The 22496-nt window shown below is 40.1% G+C and overlaps 2 protein-coding genes across 2 annotated transcripts in view; one reads left to right on the top strand and one right to left on the bottom strand.

Moving 5' to 3' along the window:
- The window catches only part of LOC136107144 (protein phosphatase 1 regulatory subunit 3E-like), a 64779-nt gene that overhangs the window by 28285 nt on the left and 13998 nt on the right, over positions 1–22496 (top strand). The gene's annotated exons all lie outside the window — the stretch shown is intronic.
- PKD1L3 (polycystin 1 like 3, transient receptor potential channel interacting) overlaps positions 1–22496 on the bottom strand; it is a 38958-nt gene that overhangs the window by 7276 nt on the left and 9186 nt on the right. Inside the window, exons 8-34 of the mRNA XM_065848559.2 lie at positions 22248–22346; positions 21519–21568; positions 20263–20380; positions 19414–19621; positions 18592–18712; positions 18189–18330; positions 17492–17692; positions 17142–17287; positions 16470–16664; positions 15479–15604; positions 13917–14099; positions 12794–12918; positions 11832–11958; positions 10555–10689; positions 10178–10403; positions 9606–9799; positions 8951–9181; positions 8624–8725; positions 8232–8410; positions 7763–7909; positions 6671–7247; positions 5941–6157; positions 4724–4952; positions 3644–3875; positions 3104–3200; positions 1655–1795; positions 762–947 (exon numbers count right to left, since the gene is read on the bottom strand). Of these exons, the coding sequence (XP_065704631.1) occupies positions 762–947; positions 1655–1795; positions 3104–3200; positions 3644–3875; positions 4724–4952; positions 5941–6157; positions 6671–7247; positions 7763–7909; positions 8232–8410; positions 8624–8725; positions 8951–9181; positions 9606–9799; positions 10178–10403; positions 10555–10689; positions 11832–11958; positions 12794–12918; positions 13917–14099; positions 15479–15604; positions 16470–16664; positions 17142–17287; positions 17492–17692; positions 18189–18330; positions 18592–18712; positions 19414–19621; positions 20263–20380; positions 21519–21568; positions 22248–22346 (4734 nt within the window). The remainder of the gene's footprint in view (positions 1–761; positions 948–1654; positions 1796–3103; positions 3201–3643; positions 3876–4723; positions 4953–5940; positions 6158–6670; positions 7248–7762; positions 7910–8231; positions 8411–8623; positions 8726–8950; positions 9182–9605; positions 9800–10177; positions 10404–10554; positions 10690–11831; positions 11959–12793; positions 12919–13916; positions 14100–15478; positions 15605–16469; positions 16665–17141; positions 17288–17491; positions 17693–18188; positions 18331–18591; positions 18713–19413; positions 19622–20262; positions 20381–21518; positions 21569–22247; positions 22347–22496) is intronic.

Genomic DNA, 22496 nt, shown 5'->3' with positions numbered 1-22496 from the left:
TAATATCTTGCTACAGATTCTTTTCTGAAAACAGTGTAGGCAAAATAGTACTGAAAATTAAGCCCTAGTGTTGATTTGAACTGAGTTGTTAGATAACATGCATAGATAATGGAGTTCAGTATCATTGTCTATCTGCATTTTATGCAGAAGGAAACTGAGGCCTGGAGGAGAAAAAGGACTTGCTGAGAGTCACACAGCACAGTAGCTGTATATTGTGTTCACTTGGCCACGGTTGGTGAGTGCCTGTCATGTCCAGTGAACAACTCCGCTAATTTATTTCAATATTTATTCTTAAATGTGAGCTGGAAAATGGGTCCTATTAATTACTGGATATGGCTAGATAAAAACATGGTGGCATTGCAAATAGCTTCGCATTGACCCAAGCTGTGGTGCCAACAGAGCTCTCCTGAGGAAAAGCTTTATAGTGCCACCTGTCGGCCATTCATTTTCTGTATTATGGAAAGAAACTGGGGACATCTGAATATCTGGAATAAGTAATGTAAAATGTGGAAAATGTTAAATTACAGTGCAGAACTTCTGGTTTATATTAAAGAGAAGGAATATATTAGCATACATTAAACTTGGGATTGGGCTGTGGGGTTTTAATTATCCACTAGTATTCACATTAGAAGAATCCCCGCTAGCCTTGTGCGCTCACGATCTCTTTCTCCAGTCAGATATGCACGTGCAAGTTAGGGAGATGTAGAAAAGAGAATGTTTCATAATCTGGCAAGCCAAAGTGAAATAACATGACTCTGCACCTTTATAGGATCCATAAAGATTTTTAACTAAGGTAGTGTTTGCCCACGTGAAAAAGTCCTGATAACTGTAGACATCATGGAACCCATCTGTAAAGCTGTTCTCAATGTGTTTGTTTAAGTAGTAGGAGTTGGGATCCCTCTGCCCATAAGCAACTAGTAACAGCATCCATAAAAATCCCAGATAGGCTGGAAAAAAAACAAGAGACAGCACATGTGAGCTCAGAATTAACACTGCTGTTCAAAATAGGCTGCATGAATGCTTACTGCTGTCATCACTTATTAGGTTAAGGAGATGCTTTGCTAGACTCTGGCTGACCAGTGCTAATGAATTTACACGAGCTACTTCAATGTGCTACAGTTTAAGCCTGTCACATTTGGAGTAGGAGTAGTGGTTGAGAAATAAGTGGGAAGGCTGGCTGAACACCAGTAGTAAATAGCTCTAAATAAAATCAGTAGTCCAACTTTGTTCCAATTGAAGTTGAGGTAATTTTTCCATTGTTTTTAGAAGAAATAAAACTAGAGTATAAATAATTATGTATAAATACTATCTGCTTTTAGACAGATGGCCTCCAAAGATGGCCTCCAGCTGCTCTTTTGGTATCCACTTCATTTAACAGTTGACCTCCTTCTACCCTTCCTAACCTTTCTTCAACCTCTCATGGGTCTGTACTGTGTTTCTTTACCACAAAATCAAGCCCTAACCACACTGCAGCCAACTGACATTCCCAGCTCTGTTCAGCTCCAGCTGCCCCTGAACAGCCTGGCTCTGCAGCGGAATGCTGGGCAGGAAGCTAAAGACAAGCTAAAACTTTTTCACCCGAGAGAACAGTGTGATGTAAAAATATTGATGAGTACTACTGAATAAAACAAGATAATCAACATATGGATAATACCCAGGATTTCTCTGATGAGGGCAAATGCTTTCTGCTCCTTCAGGCAGCTGATTTTCATTTTCTCCACATCAGCTGCAGGAGGTGGCCGGTAAATGTTGCTTCTACTGTCCCTTCGGGCTCCAAAGACAGGATTTGAATCACCTGTGGGTGAGAACAGTAAACCCCGGAATCAGGCAACAGATTGTCCGTGTCCTGCTTTTCCTTCCTTTGGACATTATAAGGAAATATTTATATTTAATGCTCTCCTTTAAGAAGACAGGGGATGTGGTTGAAACAATTAGTACAGAAAGGCAAACAGTGGGGAGGGAACAAGCTCACAAACACTGTGTGTTAGGTTTAGGCACAGATGTAGTTCAAGTGTCTCTCTCTAGGCTGACTGTCTCAGAAGGTGATGTATTCAGAGCCTGAGTCTGATCAGGGAAAAGCCTGTTTGGTTTATGGAAGTAATTATGGTTGTGGAAAGCCATGTATACTGAGGACTTTCATACCACAACACTTAAAGGATGTGGGAAATTTCTTTGAGAGAGAACTAGAGTTTTAGGTGGCTCATCAGGTAAAGATCTACCAGTCTAGATGAAATGTGCATTTTGCACTGGGTCGGGTATTTATTTTCACTCAGATGTGGAATAATTACATGTTTTGTTGCAAGCCAAGCCATGAATACTGAGACATCTACACAGAGCTAAAACAAGCCTCCTTGTATGACTGAGTTTTCTTATGTCTGATGTGAGAGCTAAAATATTTAAGCATGGTTACTACACACTAATAGCACTGATTCATTAATTTTTATTATAATGGCTTCAGTCAGTTTGCCACATCTTATTTTCTTTTCTAGATGCTCCTTGAATTTTGACGGACTGAAAAGTGGTTGACTATCCACTTGTACAATTCTTAATCCAGTATGAATCATATGGGAGAATACTACTTTTTTCCTGACATAGGCGAGCCAGAGATGGAGGGAAGGAAGGTGTCAAATATCAGTAAAATATCAGTATCCTGGGGCAATCTTACAACAGGGCTAGAAGAGATAATGTGTGTATATAAATTTGCAGAGGTAACGACATATGGAAAAAGATAAACAAGGAAGTGTTAGTCTTTTGATCCAGAACTTTTAATCTTTTTGATCTTGTGGTCTGTTTCATTAAGGGTTCTGCAAGATTTGTCCAACCTAAACATACCGTGGTCTTTATATTATTTCCAACTGGCACAAAATCAGTTGTGTAGGCGTGTTTCCACTTCCACCTTGATCTGGGGAATAGTGATGGATAGGCACATAGTCACAACACCTGTGGATTTACTGATTCCTGCTAACCTTGTCAGCTAAGATTCAGGTATATACAGACAATCAGTGAAGTTCTCAGTTGAGCTGAGTCACATATTTGTGCATAAAACACTACAAAAGCTTGGAGAACACTTTCTTTAATAATTTTTCACTTTACAGAGAGGTACCTGGTGCAGATAAAGGCCCATCAATAGCTGTGTTTTCTTCATCCTCATGTTCCACCTTCTTCAGAACCAGAGCAAAAAAAGCAGCAAATCCCAGCACCTGAAAAGAATTACCTATAGACTCACCATATGCACATTTCATATAAAGAAGCTCAGGCTTTAACCTGGATCCCTTTGAACCCAGGCACTGCAGAACAACTGTGCTTGGGCTGTGTTGAACTTATGCAGCTGAAGCTTATGAACAAGAGAACAGCGCACAATGCTGGGGTCCATCCAGCTAAACTGATGTTGCCAGAGAATACATCTTCCCTGGTCAGAAACCCCCTCACCAGTTAAACTCCAAAAAAATAGGGGAAACTAATGAGTTAACGTCAGCAAAAGACAACAGAACTCTGTAAACCTGCTGGATCTGGTTTTAGGGGCAAAGACTTCTCATTTTTTGTGTTAAATCCTGTAGTTCTTTAGAATGCATTACACTGTCTTTCTGAAATGATGGTAGAATGAGTTAATATTGGCCAGTGGTTGTATTTCTGAGGATCTTACCTTTAAGGGCTGTGTGATAAAAAGGCTTTCCAAGAAGGAGATGGCCATGGAGATCAGCCACTTGATGGAGTTCTCCTTGCCGTAATGCAGTCCGTAGAGCATGGTGAAGAACCCAGATACACCACTGGTGGCTGCAACAAGGAACCAAGCAATGAACACAAACCACCAGGGCAGCCCTTTGGAAGAGGAACTTTTCTTGCCATCACCAGAAAAGCCTGGAGTAAGGGACCACCTTGAGAGCCAACCAGAAGAGAAAAAATCAGTCTGCAGTGGAACAGAAGCCAAAATCACAATCTTCAGGTTCAGTTGGGATAGGCAACATCTTGTAATTTAAAATACCAATAAAAATATCCTGAATTCTTTTCGCTAAAGCAGTTAAATAGAATAAGGGATAGCAAAAAGTACAGTGAGGAAGTATGCAGAGATCAGCTAAAATAAAAATAAATTTGATGGGCTTATTTACTCCTCAGTTCATGCATAATTGAACCTCCAGTAGAAATGTTGACTAACGAAACCATGAGTGCATTTTAGCTACTGGATACATCTCTTGTGATCACCATATAGATCAGAGAGATAATTAGTGGTATTGTTTTCAGTGCTTCTAACTTAATTATCAGATTTCACTCAAGTATTTTTATGTGCTTCTTAATTTTTCCTTATTGATGATACATTTTAAGAGACACCTGAGACTTTGGAGCTCTGTGATTATCCCAGCCCTTTGCTATCATGTGGCATTGTATTGTAACATTCCATTTTGGAGGCAAAAATGACAGAGTGATGATCTGTTATTATTGCTTTTGTGTGCAGTTCACAGTGCATTGAAATTACTTTGTTGTTCCTACAATAGTATAATAATAAAACATGTTTCTACAGCTGTAATAATGGTTATCTAGCACATATTAAGCAGTAGTTATTTGGGCTCTGTCATCTTGACCAGTTTTGGATTCAGAACCTGAATATACTGAAAATGAAATATGAATTAAAATGTAAATAGAAAAATAATAAAAATATAATATAAATATACATAAAATAAAATATAAATGAAAATATGTACTGAAAATGATATGAGAACTTGGTTACCCCTCACTGACAGACACTGATGAGCAGATCTGGTTCTCCAGGAGGTTCTTCATGTGCTGAACCTGTCGAACAGCTTGTGTGTAACTCTGAGGCATCTGAAATTTATGGGGCCCAAGTAATTCCAGCTCCATCTCTACATGCTGGAGTTGCATGTACAAGCAGCGGTTGTAATCACTGTGTTTCAGTCGCTCACACATTCCTTTCTCTGGAGTTGGGCTTCTTGTTTTTTCTGCAGGTAAAGAATTTTTTTTTGTTTGTTTTTAAAGAAAATCAGCATAGCAATCCCTAGATTAAAATACTGTTCAGCACTAAGGTCAGCAGAACTGGAGCTCAAGCTTCTGAATGTGCCAAAGTGAAGAGTAACATTTGAAAGGACATGTAAAAGCAGCTTAATACTAAAGCTGTAATGCTTCTAATATGGGCTGGAATTGTGGCCGGGAGGCAACTTAGTGAGACAGAGGTCCTAAAACCTTAATAGAGAAGTCAGATAAGATCAAGTGCTTATTCGTTCATAGTTTACTTGTGTGATTAGTAGCTTGGTACACTCATTAGAAAAGCAAAATGCAAGTCTTAATGAAATCAGTGGGATTGCTTACTCATATATTATTGTTTAATTTAAAATAAATGAATGCCTAAGTTAAAAATCAGACTGAAAGGAACAACAGCACAAGACCAAAAAGAAAAAAAGGAAAGGACAAAAAGGCTGTGAAACAACTGATATTTTTGAACCTTTATGCTGCTAGATACTGATCCTGCTCCCAAGCCAGGCTGGAAGCTAACCTTTAATTTTATAGCATAAGAAAAAGAAATTTCACAGTGCCTACTCAGTTGGGCACTCAGTGGTGCACAGTGAAAGTTCAAGAGGCAATGGGCACAAATTAAAACATGGGAAATTCTATCTGAGCATGAGGAAAAGCTTCTGTATTGTGAAGGCAGTTGGACACTAGAACAAGTTGCTCAGAGAATTTGTGGAGTCTCCATCCTTGGGCATATTCACCATCTGACTGGATGTGATCCTGGGCAACATGCTCCAGCTGGCCCTGTTCTGAGCAGGGTGGTGGACTAAATCTCCATAGATCCCTTCCAGCCTCGACTATTTTGTGATTCTGTAATTGCCTTTGAGTCAGAATGTAAGAAAAGCTTGGGTCATCACATCCAGCGTTACCATCATTGTCACTGCAAAGGTTTCAGTTGGCATTTCACATTGTGGTGTTTACCTTGTATATCCATAGCACCTAACGTGACAGTTATAGGCTCATCCTTCTTCTTGCTGTCATCATAAAACCCTTGCCCAGCTCTGTTCTGTTGGCAGATGATGTCTTCAACCAATGCCAAAAGTGTGTTGATGTTAGTTGATTTTCCAAGATCTGATACTGAAGTGAAAGATGGAGTCTTCAGGGCTTTAAAGAGTGAGTTGGCAATTCTTCTTATATCCTAGAAAAGACCCAGCAACCCAGCAGTGACTCTGGCTGCGGTGATCTAAGCTGATGTGATCTGAAGGCACCTCTGCCTGGGAACTGCACCAATTGCTAAAATCTCCAGAATGAATAAGTATAACACATCCTAGAGTGCTGGATGTGACAGGCCGAGTGCAATGAGCTCAGCAAGACAGCTTTCGGGACTCAAAAAGACAGCTTACTTGCCTGAGCACCTAAGCTGAGAAATATGAAGTCTATGATATCTTTTGTCTTCGCTGTCTTGCTTAATGTTTGTTTTTACCCCCTGAGCACAGTGATTTTTGGTTGCACATAATAATTGTGCAAGGGCTGGGATGTACATAGGCAGATGTTAATGCAGTCTGGTAATGGAGTGCTTTGGACCAGTGTGTAATTGGCATTTTGCCTCAGACAAGCTGAAGGGCATCTGACGCAAATCACTGCTGCTAAACTGGGGATGTCGGGTAGCGCAGGGCAGCAGAGGGCACTGCAGGACTCGCTGGGGACTTGCCTTTGTCACAGCCTCTGGAGTGAGTGAGACAGGCTGGGTGACCTGGGGGGTGGGAGGTAGGCTTGGGGACACTCGGCCACTCTTTCCTGGCTTCTTCTCTCTCCTGCGCATGGCTGGCTGGGATCGTACATTCCTGAAGATCTGCACAATGAGCAGGTTGATGGGGAACATGAGGAGGGAGCTCTCAAAGCCAATCATGACTTCCTGCCATGTGAACTCGATCTTACCTGTTGAGATCAAACAGAGGGGAGGGATAAAGATAACCCCATGAACCATCACGTCTCTCTCTTGTGAAAAAGCCGATTTGTTCAACTGTTCTGCTTCTATACTCTGCTGTCTCTCTATTCCCCTGCCTAAGCAATGAGGAGGATTGTTACCCAAATCCATTTTCTGCTCAGCTGGATCCTTTGGCACTCCCCAGAACATGATGCTGGTCAGCATGGTGCAGAGAAGCAGTGAGAAACAACACGACACGCGCTGGGCTCTTGTGAAGGAGCTTCGTGGCGAGCGGCTGAAAACCGAATACCAGATGTGCCCGTCCTGGAAACCCTTGGAGGTCTTAATGAAAAACAGGTTGCTGGGAAGGAGGAAAGCAAAATCAGATGGATACTCAGAAAAGAGAGGTAAGAATAAAGCTGTAGTTCAGGGTCCTGACCTGTTCATGCTTCTAGGCACTATCTGAAGAATTAATGAGAAATATGCAAATATCATGGCTTGATTTGCATGAAGTGGTCGTAGCTACTTATGTCCTTTCCTTCTGGCCACACTCTGGAGGGAAAGTTAATCATGAGCAGTTTCTAATATAAGTTGTTAGGGAAATTATACATAGGAGGAGATAAGATGCTTGGGTTTCTGTAGGTCTTGTCAGGCTATCCTCCTTTAACACCAGTATTTCCAGTCTGGTATTACTGCTAGGGTAACGATTAGACTTACTTAACCATCATTCCTCTTTTCCTTGTTTAGAGCCCTTCTAGGGCAATGGAGAGACCTCCCTTGTTCTAATTTTTCTCTAGGGATTTGATCTTTTATGCATACTTGCTTTTCTAGACTGATTTCTACCGAGAGTGAAGAAGTCTATAAAACAGAAGGTACCTGAACTGCTTCATGTCCTGTTCTGTAGCTACTGGGAACACTTTATCAAGGACACATTCTCCAATGTCAATGGCCAGCCAAGAGTTACACAGGAAGTACCATTTCTGATCCCCTGCCAGATCATGGACCAATACACGATTCACGTACCTGTTGGAAAAACGTACAGGGCACACTCACATGTAACTGCATGGTATGAAATTCAAGACTCAACAGGACTATGGATGACAGAGTCTGGCCTTTGCCTTCTTGGGTTGTGTCTAAACTGTAAGGCACAGAACACATCCCATCCTGTACTGGACACAGCATATGGGATGCACTCCTGGTCCTGCAGCTTAGATTATAATTTGATCTATTCATATGCAAAAGTGAGAAACTAACACTTCCTTTCTAGAACTGTAGAAAGGATAATTTTCAAGTGCTAAAAAAGGAAAACTGTCATCATTATAAAAAATACTGTGTTTTTACTTACCAGGAGGGACTGTCCCCTGAATTATCATGCCACAGTCTAATACTCTGCAGTTCACCAAGAGGGAAGAAGGTACAGAGTAGGAAAACATCCACTCCTCCCCGTTCAAAGACTGGAGTCTCAGGATCAGTTAGATGGTGTGGCTCACTCTCTCCTTCCAGCCCATAGAGGGTGAGAGTCACCTGGAGAATAAGATGGCAAAATAAAAACTTGCACATCTCAATCCTATGTATGATTATTCCTCTGGCATGTTCTTCCTGCTTTCATCAAATCTGAGGACTTTCTGGCTCAGATGTTGCATTTAAGCCATCCTCTTAATAGCCTCAGGTGCTCCATTATTCATCCAGTTTTTACAGGAGTGCATAAACTGTCTTACCGTGCAGTGGCATTGATACCTTGGAGGTTGTGGCTGCCCCGCGGCGATGTCCTGTAAAAACTGTCACAAGATAACGATACTGAGCAAAAGGGTCATTGTCTTCCAGTACTGTGATTTTCACCTGCAGAGTGACACAGTTAGTATAGTGTGTTAGCTCTTCTGTAAGTATGGATTCCTTAAAGCTCTGGATAGGAATTTGTCATCTTGTGAACAATGCATATACTTACCAGTGAACAGAGAATTACAGGGAAAGGGGTAGGACTGGTGGAAGACTTCCCATTAAAACAGGCTGGACAAAGTGGGAATTGGCCTAAATATATTCAGTGTTTCTTAGCTGAAGACTTACTTTGGCATCATCCTGGATGTCTTTCCTTCGAGCCCAAATAACTACAAGTACATATATCAGAAAGATGCATCCTACAGTTGTCACCACCACAGGGTTGTCCACAAATGTGCCAAATAGCTCTGCAGTTTTGGTAACATCTACGGTATTGGGTATGACAAAGAAGGAGCTCCCGAAGAAGGTCAGATGATTGCAGAGGCACTGTGTGCTTCTAGGATTTGTTTTTGGTCCTACCTGAAAACCAGAAAAAATTACTGATAAAACATCTGGCTTCAAAGTATGAGATAACTTACTAAGCAAATGGCAGTGCTGAGATTGCTAAGTTAGTGTGGAGAACTGCTATACACATAATAACTGTTGGTGTTCTCATGAGGAATATAAATTCTAATGTCTAGCAAGAAGCAGGTACTGTAAGATAATAGAGCCTTGTCAGAATGCTTTCATTTCTTACATAAAAGTGCATCCCAAGAAACTGTAATGGAAATGTCATTTGAGTCTTAGTTCAGTCTGACTAAACTTCTTCAGTTTATTAGAACATCCCAGATTGATCTTGTTTTATGGTGTGAGTTCAGTGCTGTCATTTTACTACAAGATAGTGATTATAAGGACTGGCTTTGAAGTATATCATATAAACAGTGTTTTATTTTGCTCTACTTACATGGCATCCATAGCTGTTCCAGTTCCCCTGGTGCTCATCCCAAAATACACAGCGGGATGCGAAGCAAGTGACAGCTACAGTTAGTCTGTCATAGACTGTGGAATCCATTCCCATATCTTGTAAAACCATGAAATAGTAGGTTCCCTCTCCAAAAACAAGTTCTTCTGGCCTGAGAACCCAGGTGTTTGTTTCACCTTGAACACAAATATTTTCCTCTCAATGTCTATTCAGAAGTATGCAACTGTATTGCGTATAATCAAATAAACAAACTGAAAAAAACAGGTATGAAATAACTCTTAGCAACTTATTTTTCAAAGCATCCCACTGTTTGCTCCTGTTAGTGAACACTGTATACCAGAGACTGGAACCCTGAAGTATGACAGATTGAACCCCCCTTCCAGTTAGACATTTGAACCTATGGTCAAGACTCATTCTGTAAATGTATGTGTCTTGTAAAGCTGTGGATGAGCACTCCTCACAATGACTGCTCTTAACTTACTACGGGTGGTGAAAGTCTTTTGGTTACATAAATCTAAAACACAAACTCATAGGTCACTAACAAGCTGTCTTACCTCCAGCATTTTTCTCATAGAACAGATGATTTTTCATATCATAGTTAGTTTCATTTGGACGATAACCATACCCTAAGTAGAGTATTAGTGGAATATCATGTTCACATTCCAGGTGGATCACTATAGATGTGTTTTCCGAGGTAACATTGACTTGGAAAGTGCTAAAATTGCCCAGATTCAACAGAATCCTATCTTCCTGAGCCTCTGAAAGCCTTGGTAACATTATCTGTTTTTAAACAGAAAGACATAGCTTTAAATACAGCAAAACATCTTGCTTCTATTATTAATAAGCACAATACAAAAGACAGCAAAGTATGTAAACAGAGAAAGAAAAAAAAAAGGAAAAGAGGGAGTGGGATAGGAAATAGTGGGTTTACTTCAATGTTTTCTTTGAGATTGCTGACTGGTATGATCAAGCCATCCAGACCAGTAAGACTTAGACCTCCCACTGTTCCGCTGATGTCGAAACTGGTGTCACTGGACAAAAAGGGATTCACAGCAAAGCTCACCATCTGTTAGAAAGACATTAACAAACAGCTTTGAGCTATTGTTAATATTTCATTCTATGCACGCTCTAAATTGCTGAATAGATAAAGCTTGAACTCAGACCCAAGCAGTACTTGACTTTAAAGAAGCTTGCATCCAGATATAAATAAGAAGCTATCTCATCTCTAAGGCAAGCCAAAAACAACCCTTGAAAGTGATTTTGACATTGTTGTCTACTGCTTTCCATTAATTGTAACCCTTTTACCTTCTAGCTACCAGGTACCAAAATGCAACTGCATAAGCCTCTTCAAAGTTAACTCCACCAAAGTTGGGCTGCGGCACCCCTCTTGGAGTTAGGAAGAGAAGTGTATTTGTTTGTGCTATGGCAGCAATACAGAGAAGAGTATGTCAGTTGTCAGTCCAAGGAGAGGATTTGGGACCCTCTCCCTGTGCTTGGGAAGACAATGGGTTTGTTTCCACAGATTTCAGTGGGCTCTGGACATTTTAGCAACACTGGAAAAGACACAATGAGAAAACCTGTATATTTTTCGAGTATCGTAGGGGTTTCCTGAGAGCGTCAAATCAACCAGAGAGGCCCTCAGGAAATTTATTATAAAAATATGACAATAATACATGATCTGTTTTTCTGGGGGACAAACTACCATATTTTAACTCTGAAGAGGGATATGTTTTCAGTAGGAGATTCGCAGGCCTTTTGCCTCCTGCAGTATCTGAGTGCCTCAAACTCATCTATTTCTTGCTGGGATGAAACAGGACTGCTGCAGGTTAGTTTGTAATGGTGATCTGGATGCTGAGCTGTTGCATTCTCCTTGGGGCATTAGATATAAACAAATAGCAAATAGATTTATAGGTATTTATTCATTCCATTGCCTTCTCTAGCCATGTAAGCGTGAATCAGGAGCATATGTGAGGGTTTGATGGACTTTAAGCTTTCAGTCCTCCTTAGCTTGCTGAACCAACCTCATGCAGTTAAGATAAGCACAGACTTATTTGACCAAAAAGATTTTAAATTATTTTCTTGGCATGACAGGAGGGAATGACTTGTGTGCTTGTGTATTCATTGTAAAAAGAGAAAATATTCTAAAACTGCTAGACCAAGAATATAAGTTGTATATCAGACTAAGTCAGATAAAAGCTATTTACTTGCCCTTATGTCCACTGTTTCATCATCAACTCCTGAAACACTGAGAGAGGAAGCAGGTGGGAGAGTAAAGCTGGCAGAGCTGGAACTGGAGATATTGATGGATGTGCCATCCATGTTTTCTGCTTGCAATCTGTCCAGTTAGGGTTGGACACAAGTGAAACAGAGGAAAAAAAGAAATAGAAAAACAAACAAACAAACAAAATCAGAAAAAAACACCACAATCCAAACATCAATAGTGTGGACTTCAGAGAAAAAGATTTCTCACTTCTTGAGTATAACTTAGCTGGAAAGCTATTTCTAACTCTGACAGCAAATATTTTGTACATTATCTGATCCTGATGTAGTAGTCCACAAAACACTACCATAAAATAATGAAAAAGGAGGGGGAATTGGTGTCTCTGAATAGGAAGTTGTACCCAACTAGGTGTACTTATGTGAAAGATGCACCAGGTTTCTCTGTGAACGTGCTCTTGATGTGAACGCACAATTAAATGTGGATGAAAACCAGGCTCTCAGGGAACAATTTAAGGATGATTATAGGGAATGGAGAATGCTCATCAGGGTCCTCATGATTGTATTTGCTTCTGCCAAGCAGGTTACCAATCTATATAACATCATGATTGGAAACTTGGAAAAGAAAAAAAACCTTAACTGTTTTTCCCCATAATTTTGAAGGTAGGCAGCTACTGCCTCATCCAGGAGATAGCAATAAATTCTCCATTGGTCAAAGAAGACACAGCATGAAAATTTCTAAGGTGGCTTTACTGAAGCTGATTGGAGTCCAAGCTGTTCTTGGAGTCCCAGCTGTATTGTCACTTAGTAATGGCAGCCTCATTGTACTGTTGAAATTGTCATTATGCTACAATACTTAGTTCAGTGGCTCCATTCGAGGACAATGTAATGACTATTTGGGGCACATTTGATTAATTATTAGGAGCTGAGGTGGGAGATGCTGTTACTGTTACCTGTGTATGTACATTGTGGCAGAAGGAGTGCTAAGGACTGTTGGTTCATCATCCGGTTCTTTCCCAAACAGAAGAGCACTCTGTAGGTTTTCAACTGTATTCAGGAGCCGGTGCGACACTGAACTCTGGAAAAGGATTACAGGAGGAAACTTGCAACAAAGCTCCCCAAAATCATCAAGTTGCGTATTATTTGCCTTTAGTTCCTTTTAGGAACAAATACTAATTTTCAGCAATTAAATTTCTGTAATTCTCATAAAAACACTGCAGACAGCAAATATATATATCTTGCAGCTTTTACTTTTATATTGGATTATTTATAACTTCTATACATTGAAATTTGAAGCACTACAAACATGACATCAATTTAATGCAATATATTCCTGCACTTCTGTACATGAATGCCCCTCAGGCACACACTTTAGTGTTTAGTTACTTGCAAAAGCAAGACCTAAGTACATATTAATTGTCTGTTATTAGTGTGTTATCCTGGGAGAGTTCAAACACCTCACAACCTCTTCTCTCAGGTTAGATTTATTTCATGCCCTGCTCCCTTGCAGTGATGAAAGTTAAAGTGTAATATGTTCAGCCCAGGAAGCATAAAAAGGCAACTGTGACAATTCACATATAGATAGGAACAGATAGGACAAAATAAATATGCTGCATAATTCTGAATAGAAAATCAGAGTGAGCTTTCTGAAAAAAAAAATGTTAGCAGCAACCAGAGCTAATTGCAGCTTTAAAGTAGTGGAGTCAATAATGAATATTGAATATCTGTGGCTCCCTTGAATTATGGGGCAAAAGGATAGAATCAAATCTGAAAAAAAATCTCTGTGTGTTGTTGTGCATTAGAGGCTGTACACTGATGCTGTGCTCTCCACTGCTCTGTCTTGGTCAGCTTTAAATGTAACAAAACTTAAGAGGCTTCTATCATCTTCATTAGCAGGCCGTTCAGTCTAACATGTCTAATGGGGGAGAAGTTTCCTTTGATATTCAAGTCCATCATGGTGTCACAATGAACCCTACTCAATGCCAATTTAAAAATATGAGAGGCAGCAGAACTCTTAAAAACCTTCCAAAGCAAGCAAGTGTTCACACACTGCAAACTGGACCCAACCAAAATTACCTGTTCTGCCTCTGGCATTGAAGTGTTGGCAGCTCTGATTTCTGCAGAAGCTTTAAGGACATTGCTCACTGCATTAAATAGATAGTTGGCTGCATCTTTTAACTTCTGATCATCTCTGCTGTCCTCCATGTTTACAGTGATCAAGGAAGCACTGACATCTTTTAGAGTGTTGCTAGCTTCCACCTGGTGGGAAACAAGGGGAAAAGGTTGTATCTGTTGGTACTACAAATGACAGAAGTGACACTTGTGTCATTTACTGAATATTGCAACATAAGTAATCTCATGGGACTATTTGTGGCTAACGCTGTTTTTACTATGATTATTTATGCTGAGGTAATACCTCAAATGCCAATAAAGACGATATACTAGGTGGTATTTTGACATGTAATACAGACCTGAAAAATGCAGCCTGCTTCTACAGATTTAATCTGTAGAAAAGATGAATAACTTCCGAAGGAAGCTTGTCTGTCAAACAGTGGGCAAGGATGCAGTTTAGATGTACAGTAACATAGTAAATTAGGTTATACTTCGGGTGGTGTGTCCAAAAACCACCACCACATTGTCAAGTGCATGGGGATTTCCATCTTAGTTTCCCCAAACCTTATTGGATTACCAGCAGTTAATCCCTTTGCACTTGTTCTGTGCTAAATGCCAAAGGAGAATGTGTTTTACAGCTTTTATTTTGTGCCCGAATGCAGCTAGTGATTGCTTTGTGATTGTGAAAGCACAGGCCAGGTTTGAGCACAGGGTGGTGAGGGAGCCAAACAAATTCTTTGCAAGCTCGGGCATATCCATTCCCACCGTCTGCCAAGGCCCAGCAGCCTTTCTGCAAGGTGAGTGCTCAATCCGAGCTGTGTTCTTGCCTCGCCAAAGTTAACCACATGCTGCTGAAATGCTCCCAAGCCATTGTCTGGCTGCAACTGTATAATACATCAGAAATCAGGACAGCTCTTTTTATTGTCAGTGTATTTGGGAAACTTCCCCAGTGACAGTTTCTTCTGTCCTCCCATGTGCTCGCTCCTTATGCATAAATAGCATCATCTACTAATAATGCCATGTGGACAGATAAGATTCACAAAATACTTTTGTGAGGCCAATGTGAACGTTTGTGCCCAGTTCCTCAGGGTTCTGTTGTGTACCTGCCTCTCACATGCATTTTGTGATAGTGCACAGATCAGGGATCAATGGATCTGGACAAGTCTAGAAAAACCCTCCTGGGCTTTTTCTCCAGGATTCTAAGAATGCTTTTCAAATATACATCCTAACATGCCTCTAACTAAAAGTTAAGGTTTCCATCTTCAAGATGTATCATAAAATGTAGCTGGTGAGACAGTTATAGCCTGGATTGTAGTGGTTGCTGAGACAATGTCTGTGAGTCCAAGTTTGCTTACTCTAAACAGCAAAATGTGTTCCATTCTGGTCAAAATACACATGCTGGTACAGTTGAAAAAAATGGGTAAAGAACAGATAACTGTAAGGCACCAAAACTCTTCTAAGGTCAGTGGGGTGCAATAGAGGCTACACTGTTAGCGTGAGGAGATGTAGGATGAATTGCTTCTTACCTGTGCTGAGACAGACAGCTCTTCACTCCTGTAAGTGATTTCTTTCAATACTTCTGACATCTTAAGAGCAATCTGCATTGATGTGACGTTAACAGCAGAGAGAGTCGTCAGCATCAGCCCTCGGAGCTTGAGATGAAAAGGGATAATTAGGCAAAGGAATAAGATGCTAATTAGGAATGTGCAAGTAGTGCTGTATATTGACAGTCAGGCTTGCTGTAAATTATGCGGTAGAGTGAGACTCCACAACAAGGATCATTTGAACTGATATTATAATAGGTCTACTGACAAGATGCCACTTGCCTTAGTAACTATAATCACGAGTTTTATGTTACCTTCCAACACAAATAATTTATACACTTAACATCCATTAATGGCAAGGAGAGTTACTTGTGAAAATTTGTACCAATGTATGTGAATTACTGTATAAATGCCACTTCCAGAGAAAGCAGAGCCATGTATGATTGATGTGACTCAAAGAATGAGTCATAATTGAAGGATAAGTTGCGTTTCTCTAGATCTTTTAATCTGAGGCACTCAAAACACTGTACAAATGTAGGTTTATAACTGCAACGTAAACTGGTAGCTGAAATGAACAAACTAAAATTACCTGCCATGTAGTATTTTATGGGAAAATGAGATAGGATATTTTTCCCACAGGAGAGGCCATCTTATTAATATTCAAATTGTTTGTAGAAAATCAGGTGGATTTGAAGTTTTAAAACATCGTCCAAATCAGTTTAAGTTAATGCAATATCAACTGAGAATGAATGATTTTACTGATGGATGATTAAACAAATTATTTATGTGGACAAACAGTGAAAAATAGCTGAAACCTGTGCCAAACACTGAGACAGATGCTAGAAACTCGAAACCTCTGTTGATTTCAGGTAGTGATATTTGAGCTTTTTATTGCTTAAGAGCTGACAAAGAATATGGAGAGTCCATTGTATTATATTATCTTGTACTGCATGAAAACAAGTGTCTGGCTGACCTCTTTTCGTGTGTCGGTCTGTAAAGACATGTTAAAGCTTTCCTCTTGAGCCTCCTGGTTCAGGACTGAAGTCACTGACTGGTACAGCTGGAAGAGACTCATGCTGTTGTTCCCGTCTTTGAGGATGGAGTTTGCCTTCTCGGATACAATAGCCTGCAGTGTCAGGTTCCTGTCAGTCATAGCTGCGTGTCCAACCTGATGAAGAAATCAGATATGCTCTTAACACTGCCAATGTGGTTATAATTATCTTTGAACAGCTTCCAGGGTCATCTTATTGACAGCCTAGTTAGAGTGGCACAGAAGACTTTGTGTTCCCAGTTTTTCATGTTTTATTTTTAGTGGCCTGTTAAGGATCTCATTACTGGGGCACTGGGGCAGAAGCAAGAGTTCTGTGGGGCCTACACAGAGTAACTCCAGACTCACTAGATACAGCTTATGCTGCCCAAAGTCCAAATAGACCATCTTTTAAACTTCTATCGTAGAAGAAAAAGGACAGTGGAAGATTCCTTTGACTACCTTGTGTCCACAGAGAATAGTTTCAGTTAGGAAAATGGTGATTGTGGCACATTCAGAGGAAAGTAATATACATAAAATGAGAAGAAGGTCCAAAAGTGAATCGCAGCTTAGGTATCAACTTGAGAGATCTTGAAATAGAGTAATTCGAATGTGTACCTTCACTGAAGCATTAGTTTGAACTGTATCACCAAAGTTGTTGCTAACAGTAATAGTCATATGTAAAATGAAATTGTTTTCCTCTTCTCCAAGTGGAAGATAAACTGGGAAGAGTTCAGGATCTGGGCCACAGTGCAGGAGAGAATCTGAAATGGGAAAGAAGGGGTCACCTATCAGACACCACACAGGCAGCCCTTGTTCTCTATGAACAGGGATCCCTGGGCTTGCTCTGTGCTGGCCTCATTCGCTCCTTGTTAATCTCCCTGGGAAGCTGAGCAGCTTGTGCCTTTGCTCTTGTTAACTAGAAACACGGAGCAGCAGTCAGCCACACAGTTCACCTCAGGACTTACTTGGTTTCAGATAGAAGCAGTATGTGAGCTGCCTGTCACGACTGGATTGGCATGAATTCGCCGAGCAAGGAACACTGCAGGAGACTGTGAACGCGGTGAGCACTGATCCCTGCTTGGGAGACACAGCACAAGCGGGGCTCTCGGGCGGAGGTACAGTGCTGACAAGGAATGTCTCCTCCCCATAGCCACCCTGAGTCCTTGCTGGGAATGAAGGGAGCAGAATGTCAGCAATAATCGTGCCCCAACAGCACTGATCTTCAGACCTGAATCCTGCCTACTTCGCAATGATGCTCTTTGTTCAGGCACCAGAAACATCAGGATGGGCCTAATCGGAAATGAAATCCCACTACTGAATAAGCTATAAAAGAACTATTAAAAACACGGTAGTGTTTGCGTTATAAAGCAAAGCTGTATTATTATTTGATGAAGCATTTAGCATAACTTCATTTCCAGATGAGTCCTGACAAAGTTATTAACAGCTCGGAGTAAGATAACTGAATTTGTCCTGCTGTGCAATAGCCCGAAACAAATTTTGCTCTTAATTATTTTAAAGAACCCACATATAAAATAACAGCTCTCAACTTGTGGACTAATTTAACTTCATATTTGTCAACGAAGCTATGTGTGTAATGCCAGTGTGATGTCATGATGGCAGAGACTTTCTCGAAAGAGTCTGAAAAGCCCTGCTCGCCCTTACCTGCTACTTTAATCTGAAAAGCTTCTCCCTGTGTCTGCAAGAAGGAGCTGTTCATTTTCAACACGGATGTGTTGCTTTGAAGCAAATTCAAAGAGTTCTGCCGGAAACCAGTCAGGCCACAGGCTGGAGGGAGGGTTGTAGACTGGAAAATCAGACAGAAAAGAAAACATGACAGTAGAGGCTCTTTGCTGTGCTTTTTATTGTGATTTATCAGGATCAGGGTGGCACTTTGGTGCCCCTTATCATAACCCCTCCCAAACCAAGAACCCCCTTGTTTCAGTGTTTGCTATTATTCCCAAAGCACCCATTTGACAAAGTATTGCTCTGAGGCCATGTGGCTTTCCCTCAGGATGGATGCTTGTTTTTGTGTGGGAAGAATTTCTGATGAATCTGATGCTCTCACCTTGCTTTGGAATGTGTTATCTAAATACCAGCTATAATATATGGCCTGGGAGTCCTTCTGTCCAGAGACACGCAAAACAAGCTCTTCGCTGGCATTCACTGGCTTGCAGTTTGCCTCACACCTGTAAGGAAGGACAATGGTAATTACAGGGAGTAACCGTATGAGTTGTCCTTGATGTTGATTGGTTTACCCTCATTTGATGAAAATCTACAAAAGCCCTGCGATATGGTACAGGTGATACATGACTCACAAATAGTGAAAAACTTAATTTGAATGGAAGAAATTTAGGCAAGGTCATCTCCATTTTCAACATGACTGAGGCCCAAAACCTGCAAACTATCTGTGTTGCAAAACTGATTCAGGCTCTCAAATGAAGCCTGCATCTATTTAAGCTCCTGAAACGATTATATTAATAGATCATTTAAATGAAGCACTGGATTCTTGAATAACAGGTTTTTTAAAAACTGTAATGTATATCTGATGTCTCATGGAAACTTCAGACATATCTTATGGCATTTATTCTCATTGTTTCGATGAGGTTTGCATATGGAAATCTCCAGCGTTGAAAGGATATAGTGAGGTCAAAAGCTCTAAATGGTTTTAGGAAGAATATTATCGGTTTATAAAATGATTATGTTCAGAAATGTGGACTGGAAAATGCAGCAAGACGCATTTTGTCTGTAATTCCTATAATGGTAAGGTGTCTACAGATTTACAACAGTAAGTAAGTTATCATGTTATTGTTATTTGGCAACCGTGGCCTAGCATTATGTTTGTGCAGTAATAATATTAACCAGTGAATATGAGGGTTTAAAAACAGACCTGATTTCCAGTTGCAGTTCTTGTCTTGCAGTCACATAAAGACATTGCTCATCCTGCCTCTCTTCATTGCCATCATTGCGGACTAGAACCCTGACGGTCACTGCTGATTTTGGAGGAGGAAGGCAGGAAGGCGGGATTTGCACCTCAGTTTGGTTGGTTAGGATTATCTGTTGCTGCACACACTTGTTCCACTCAGGCCAGCAAGCTCCTGCATAAACATTTACTTCATAATCAGAATAGTCATAACATCCCATGTCTCTTGTAAAGAACTTTCCTGATAGGGGTTTGAAAGAGTTTTGTAGAGCAAACAAGTTTCCTGAACCCGATTTAAAGAGCAGGTAATCAGAGGTCAGAGTACAGACAGACTTCTTCAAAGTAATGTATGAGGCCAGGGATAAACATGGGAACAGAACACTGATGTCCTGAGTCTAAATCCAGTTTTCAGCCATATGCTGAAATGTTTTGGCATGATGTTTGATGCTAGTTATTGCTGTTTTATTGACACACGCGTACCACGCAGATGCCTAACTATGTAAATCACTTGGGATTACTTCTTAGCTGTGAGGGTGATGGTTTAGGATGGGCAGATCCTGAAAAATTGAAGCCTAGGAGTAGCCACCTTTGGAAAAAGACTAAACTGAGTGCTCTGCCATAGTATGTACCATAATTAGTTTGGTATTAAAACCATGGTAAGGTAGAAGGACATTCTTCATGTACAGTGAGTGGCAAACTTTAAAGCCAGAGAGTAAGCCATCCTTTAGTCAGATTTTCACCACTTGATCTGACATGACAGTGAGTTTGTTACTCATCAAATGGACGTTGATGTAAAAGTTCAGGAAATGCACATACCACAGGACCAGAGAAAACTCAAATTGCTGCTGTTGTCTGGCCAGCCAAGTGTAACACTTGTGAAAGGATCCACATGGCGACTTGGTTTAATATATATTTTGGGTTTTCTTCTGTGACCCTGAATAATAAATAAATATATTGGGTAGGACAGTAGCATGTATAAATGCATCCATATCTTGCTTCTTTATAATGAAAAAGGTTGGAAAGCTTAGACTCCTAAATTGCTGTATGCAGATCTGTAGTTTAAATGATCTTTAGCTGATCAGTGGTAGTGTGAGGGGACAAGCGATGGGAATAGAAGCAGATGGCACAGGAAAACTCTCCGACAAAATACTCCCAAACTCATAAGTGGCTTAGAAGCCTGGCTCTCATTTTCAAAACTAATGCAGGTATTTAGGAAACTAATTCCCATTAATTTTCCACTTCTGGACCAAGACTTTTAACCCTTCAACAATTATTTGTCTTCTAGCACATTCCTTTTCTATCCGAATTGGATATATTACAGCTATAGATGAAGAGAAGAAGGAGGTATTATAGCTGAATTTGTCTTTCTGTGCAATAAACTGTGATAACCTTAGTTTGGGATTAGTTTTATATTCCTCTGATGCAATATATTCTTACAGGCAATACATAAAGCACAATGCCTTCTTGTGCAGCACCACATTTCTGTAGCAGACATCTGCCTGCTAGTGTTGTAGTTGAAAACTACATCTTTAAGATGATAATAAAACATTATATCTGGAATTTTATTATTTACATTTGTGCAGCTGCTAGCAATTGCTCTATCATTCATTTCTTAGTTTGCTACAAACTGGAGATTTTGTCTTTGCAAAGTGACTTACTTAAACATTCCAACAGAGAAGCAGGAAACACTTAGAAACAATATAAATATATATTAAGCTCTGCTTGAAAGATAGCCCCTTAAAGAGATGTTTCCATTTGTCAAGTGGATAATTTAAAAATTCATGTAAACTTATGTCAACTTCTCAAACTGAGTCATTGTGAAAAGTTCGTTTCCTCTAATATTTTAATTGTTATTTGCAGGCTTTTATGAAATGTAGATTGGATGCCTGTAAACATCTTTGTCTCAGAGACTTTTGGGGTGGATTTTATGTAAAATCATATGGGGCAGAGAAAATCTAGTCCATAATCTATGCTACAAATACTTCTTTTCAATATCTTATGTAGTACTTTTACTGCTAAGAAAAATGTCTAAGCAATTCAGTTTTAAAGGAAGATCCTTAAATAATGCTTACATTTGTCTCTTGGGCCTTTGTTTTGGAGCTGTGTTGTTCCTTAGCAAAATCTGTTTAACACAAAAAAGAGCAGAATATTTTAATACCACCTACAAAGCCTTCAGACATCCTCAGTTAATATGACTTAAATACACAGGATTTGACAACCAACAGTGTGAAAGACAGGGCCATAAGAATCAGACTTTGCAACCGTGATAGGTAAAGATTTAACAATGAGCTGGTCACATACTATAAAGAAGATGTTGTGTAAATGAAACTAAATTCACAGAAGGTGGTGGAATTTCATTGATGTACAAAGAAAAATTGAGAGAAAGCATTTGAAAAGTCTTAATAGGATTAGTACTACAGTCACTTTATTCCTGGTATAATCTGCTTTTGTAAATGGAAGGATGAGCCATCAAGAAGCTTTTACTGGCGGCAATTTAAGAGACTGCTGTGATGCAAATATTTTCTGGTTTCAGAGCTATGTCCCGAACCATAAACTTCACTAATTATTTCTCGGACAAATAGCAAATGTGCAATGTGTAACATATACAGAGCGATGCTAATTTATGGCTACTTCAAAGCCAGGGAATCTGCCTTCATCAGGAAGAAGCCTCCACAAAAGTTTTCTGCACTGTTGATGGAAGGAACACAATTACTAGATGCAAACCAGAAACACGCCATAAAATGCTCTGATTGCAAAAAGACACGCGGTCAAACCCAGCAGTGTCAGATTAATGCAATTACCTTCTTGGTGAGAACTGTTTGCCAACACAGTGATGAACCCAAGGTCCAGACTCGCGTTAGAAAAGGCATTCATGGCCACCACTTTCACGAGGAAAGAACCTGGAGAAGACAAAAGGCCAGTTATAAATGGCAGTGGGACCCATCCACTGTGTTTGGGATATAAAATCCAATTCATAAAGAAAATCCTATTATTTCCTGTTAAGAGCTTTGGAGATTTTCTGATGAGTTTCCACTGTTGAAAGGCTTTTC

Source organism: Patagioenas fasciata, chromosome 13 (assembly GCF_037038585.1).
Source record: "Patagioenas fasciata isolate bPatFas1 chromosome 13, bPatFas1.hap1, whole genome shotgun sequence".
Taxonomy (NCBI): Eukaryota; Metazoa; Chordata; class Aves; order Columbiformes; family Columbidae; genus Patagioenas; species Patagioenas fasciata.
This window is presented reverse-complemented; position numbering and strand designations above follow the sequence as displayed.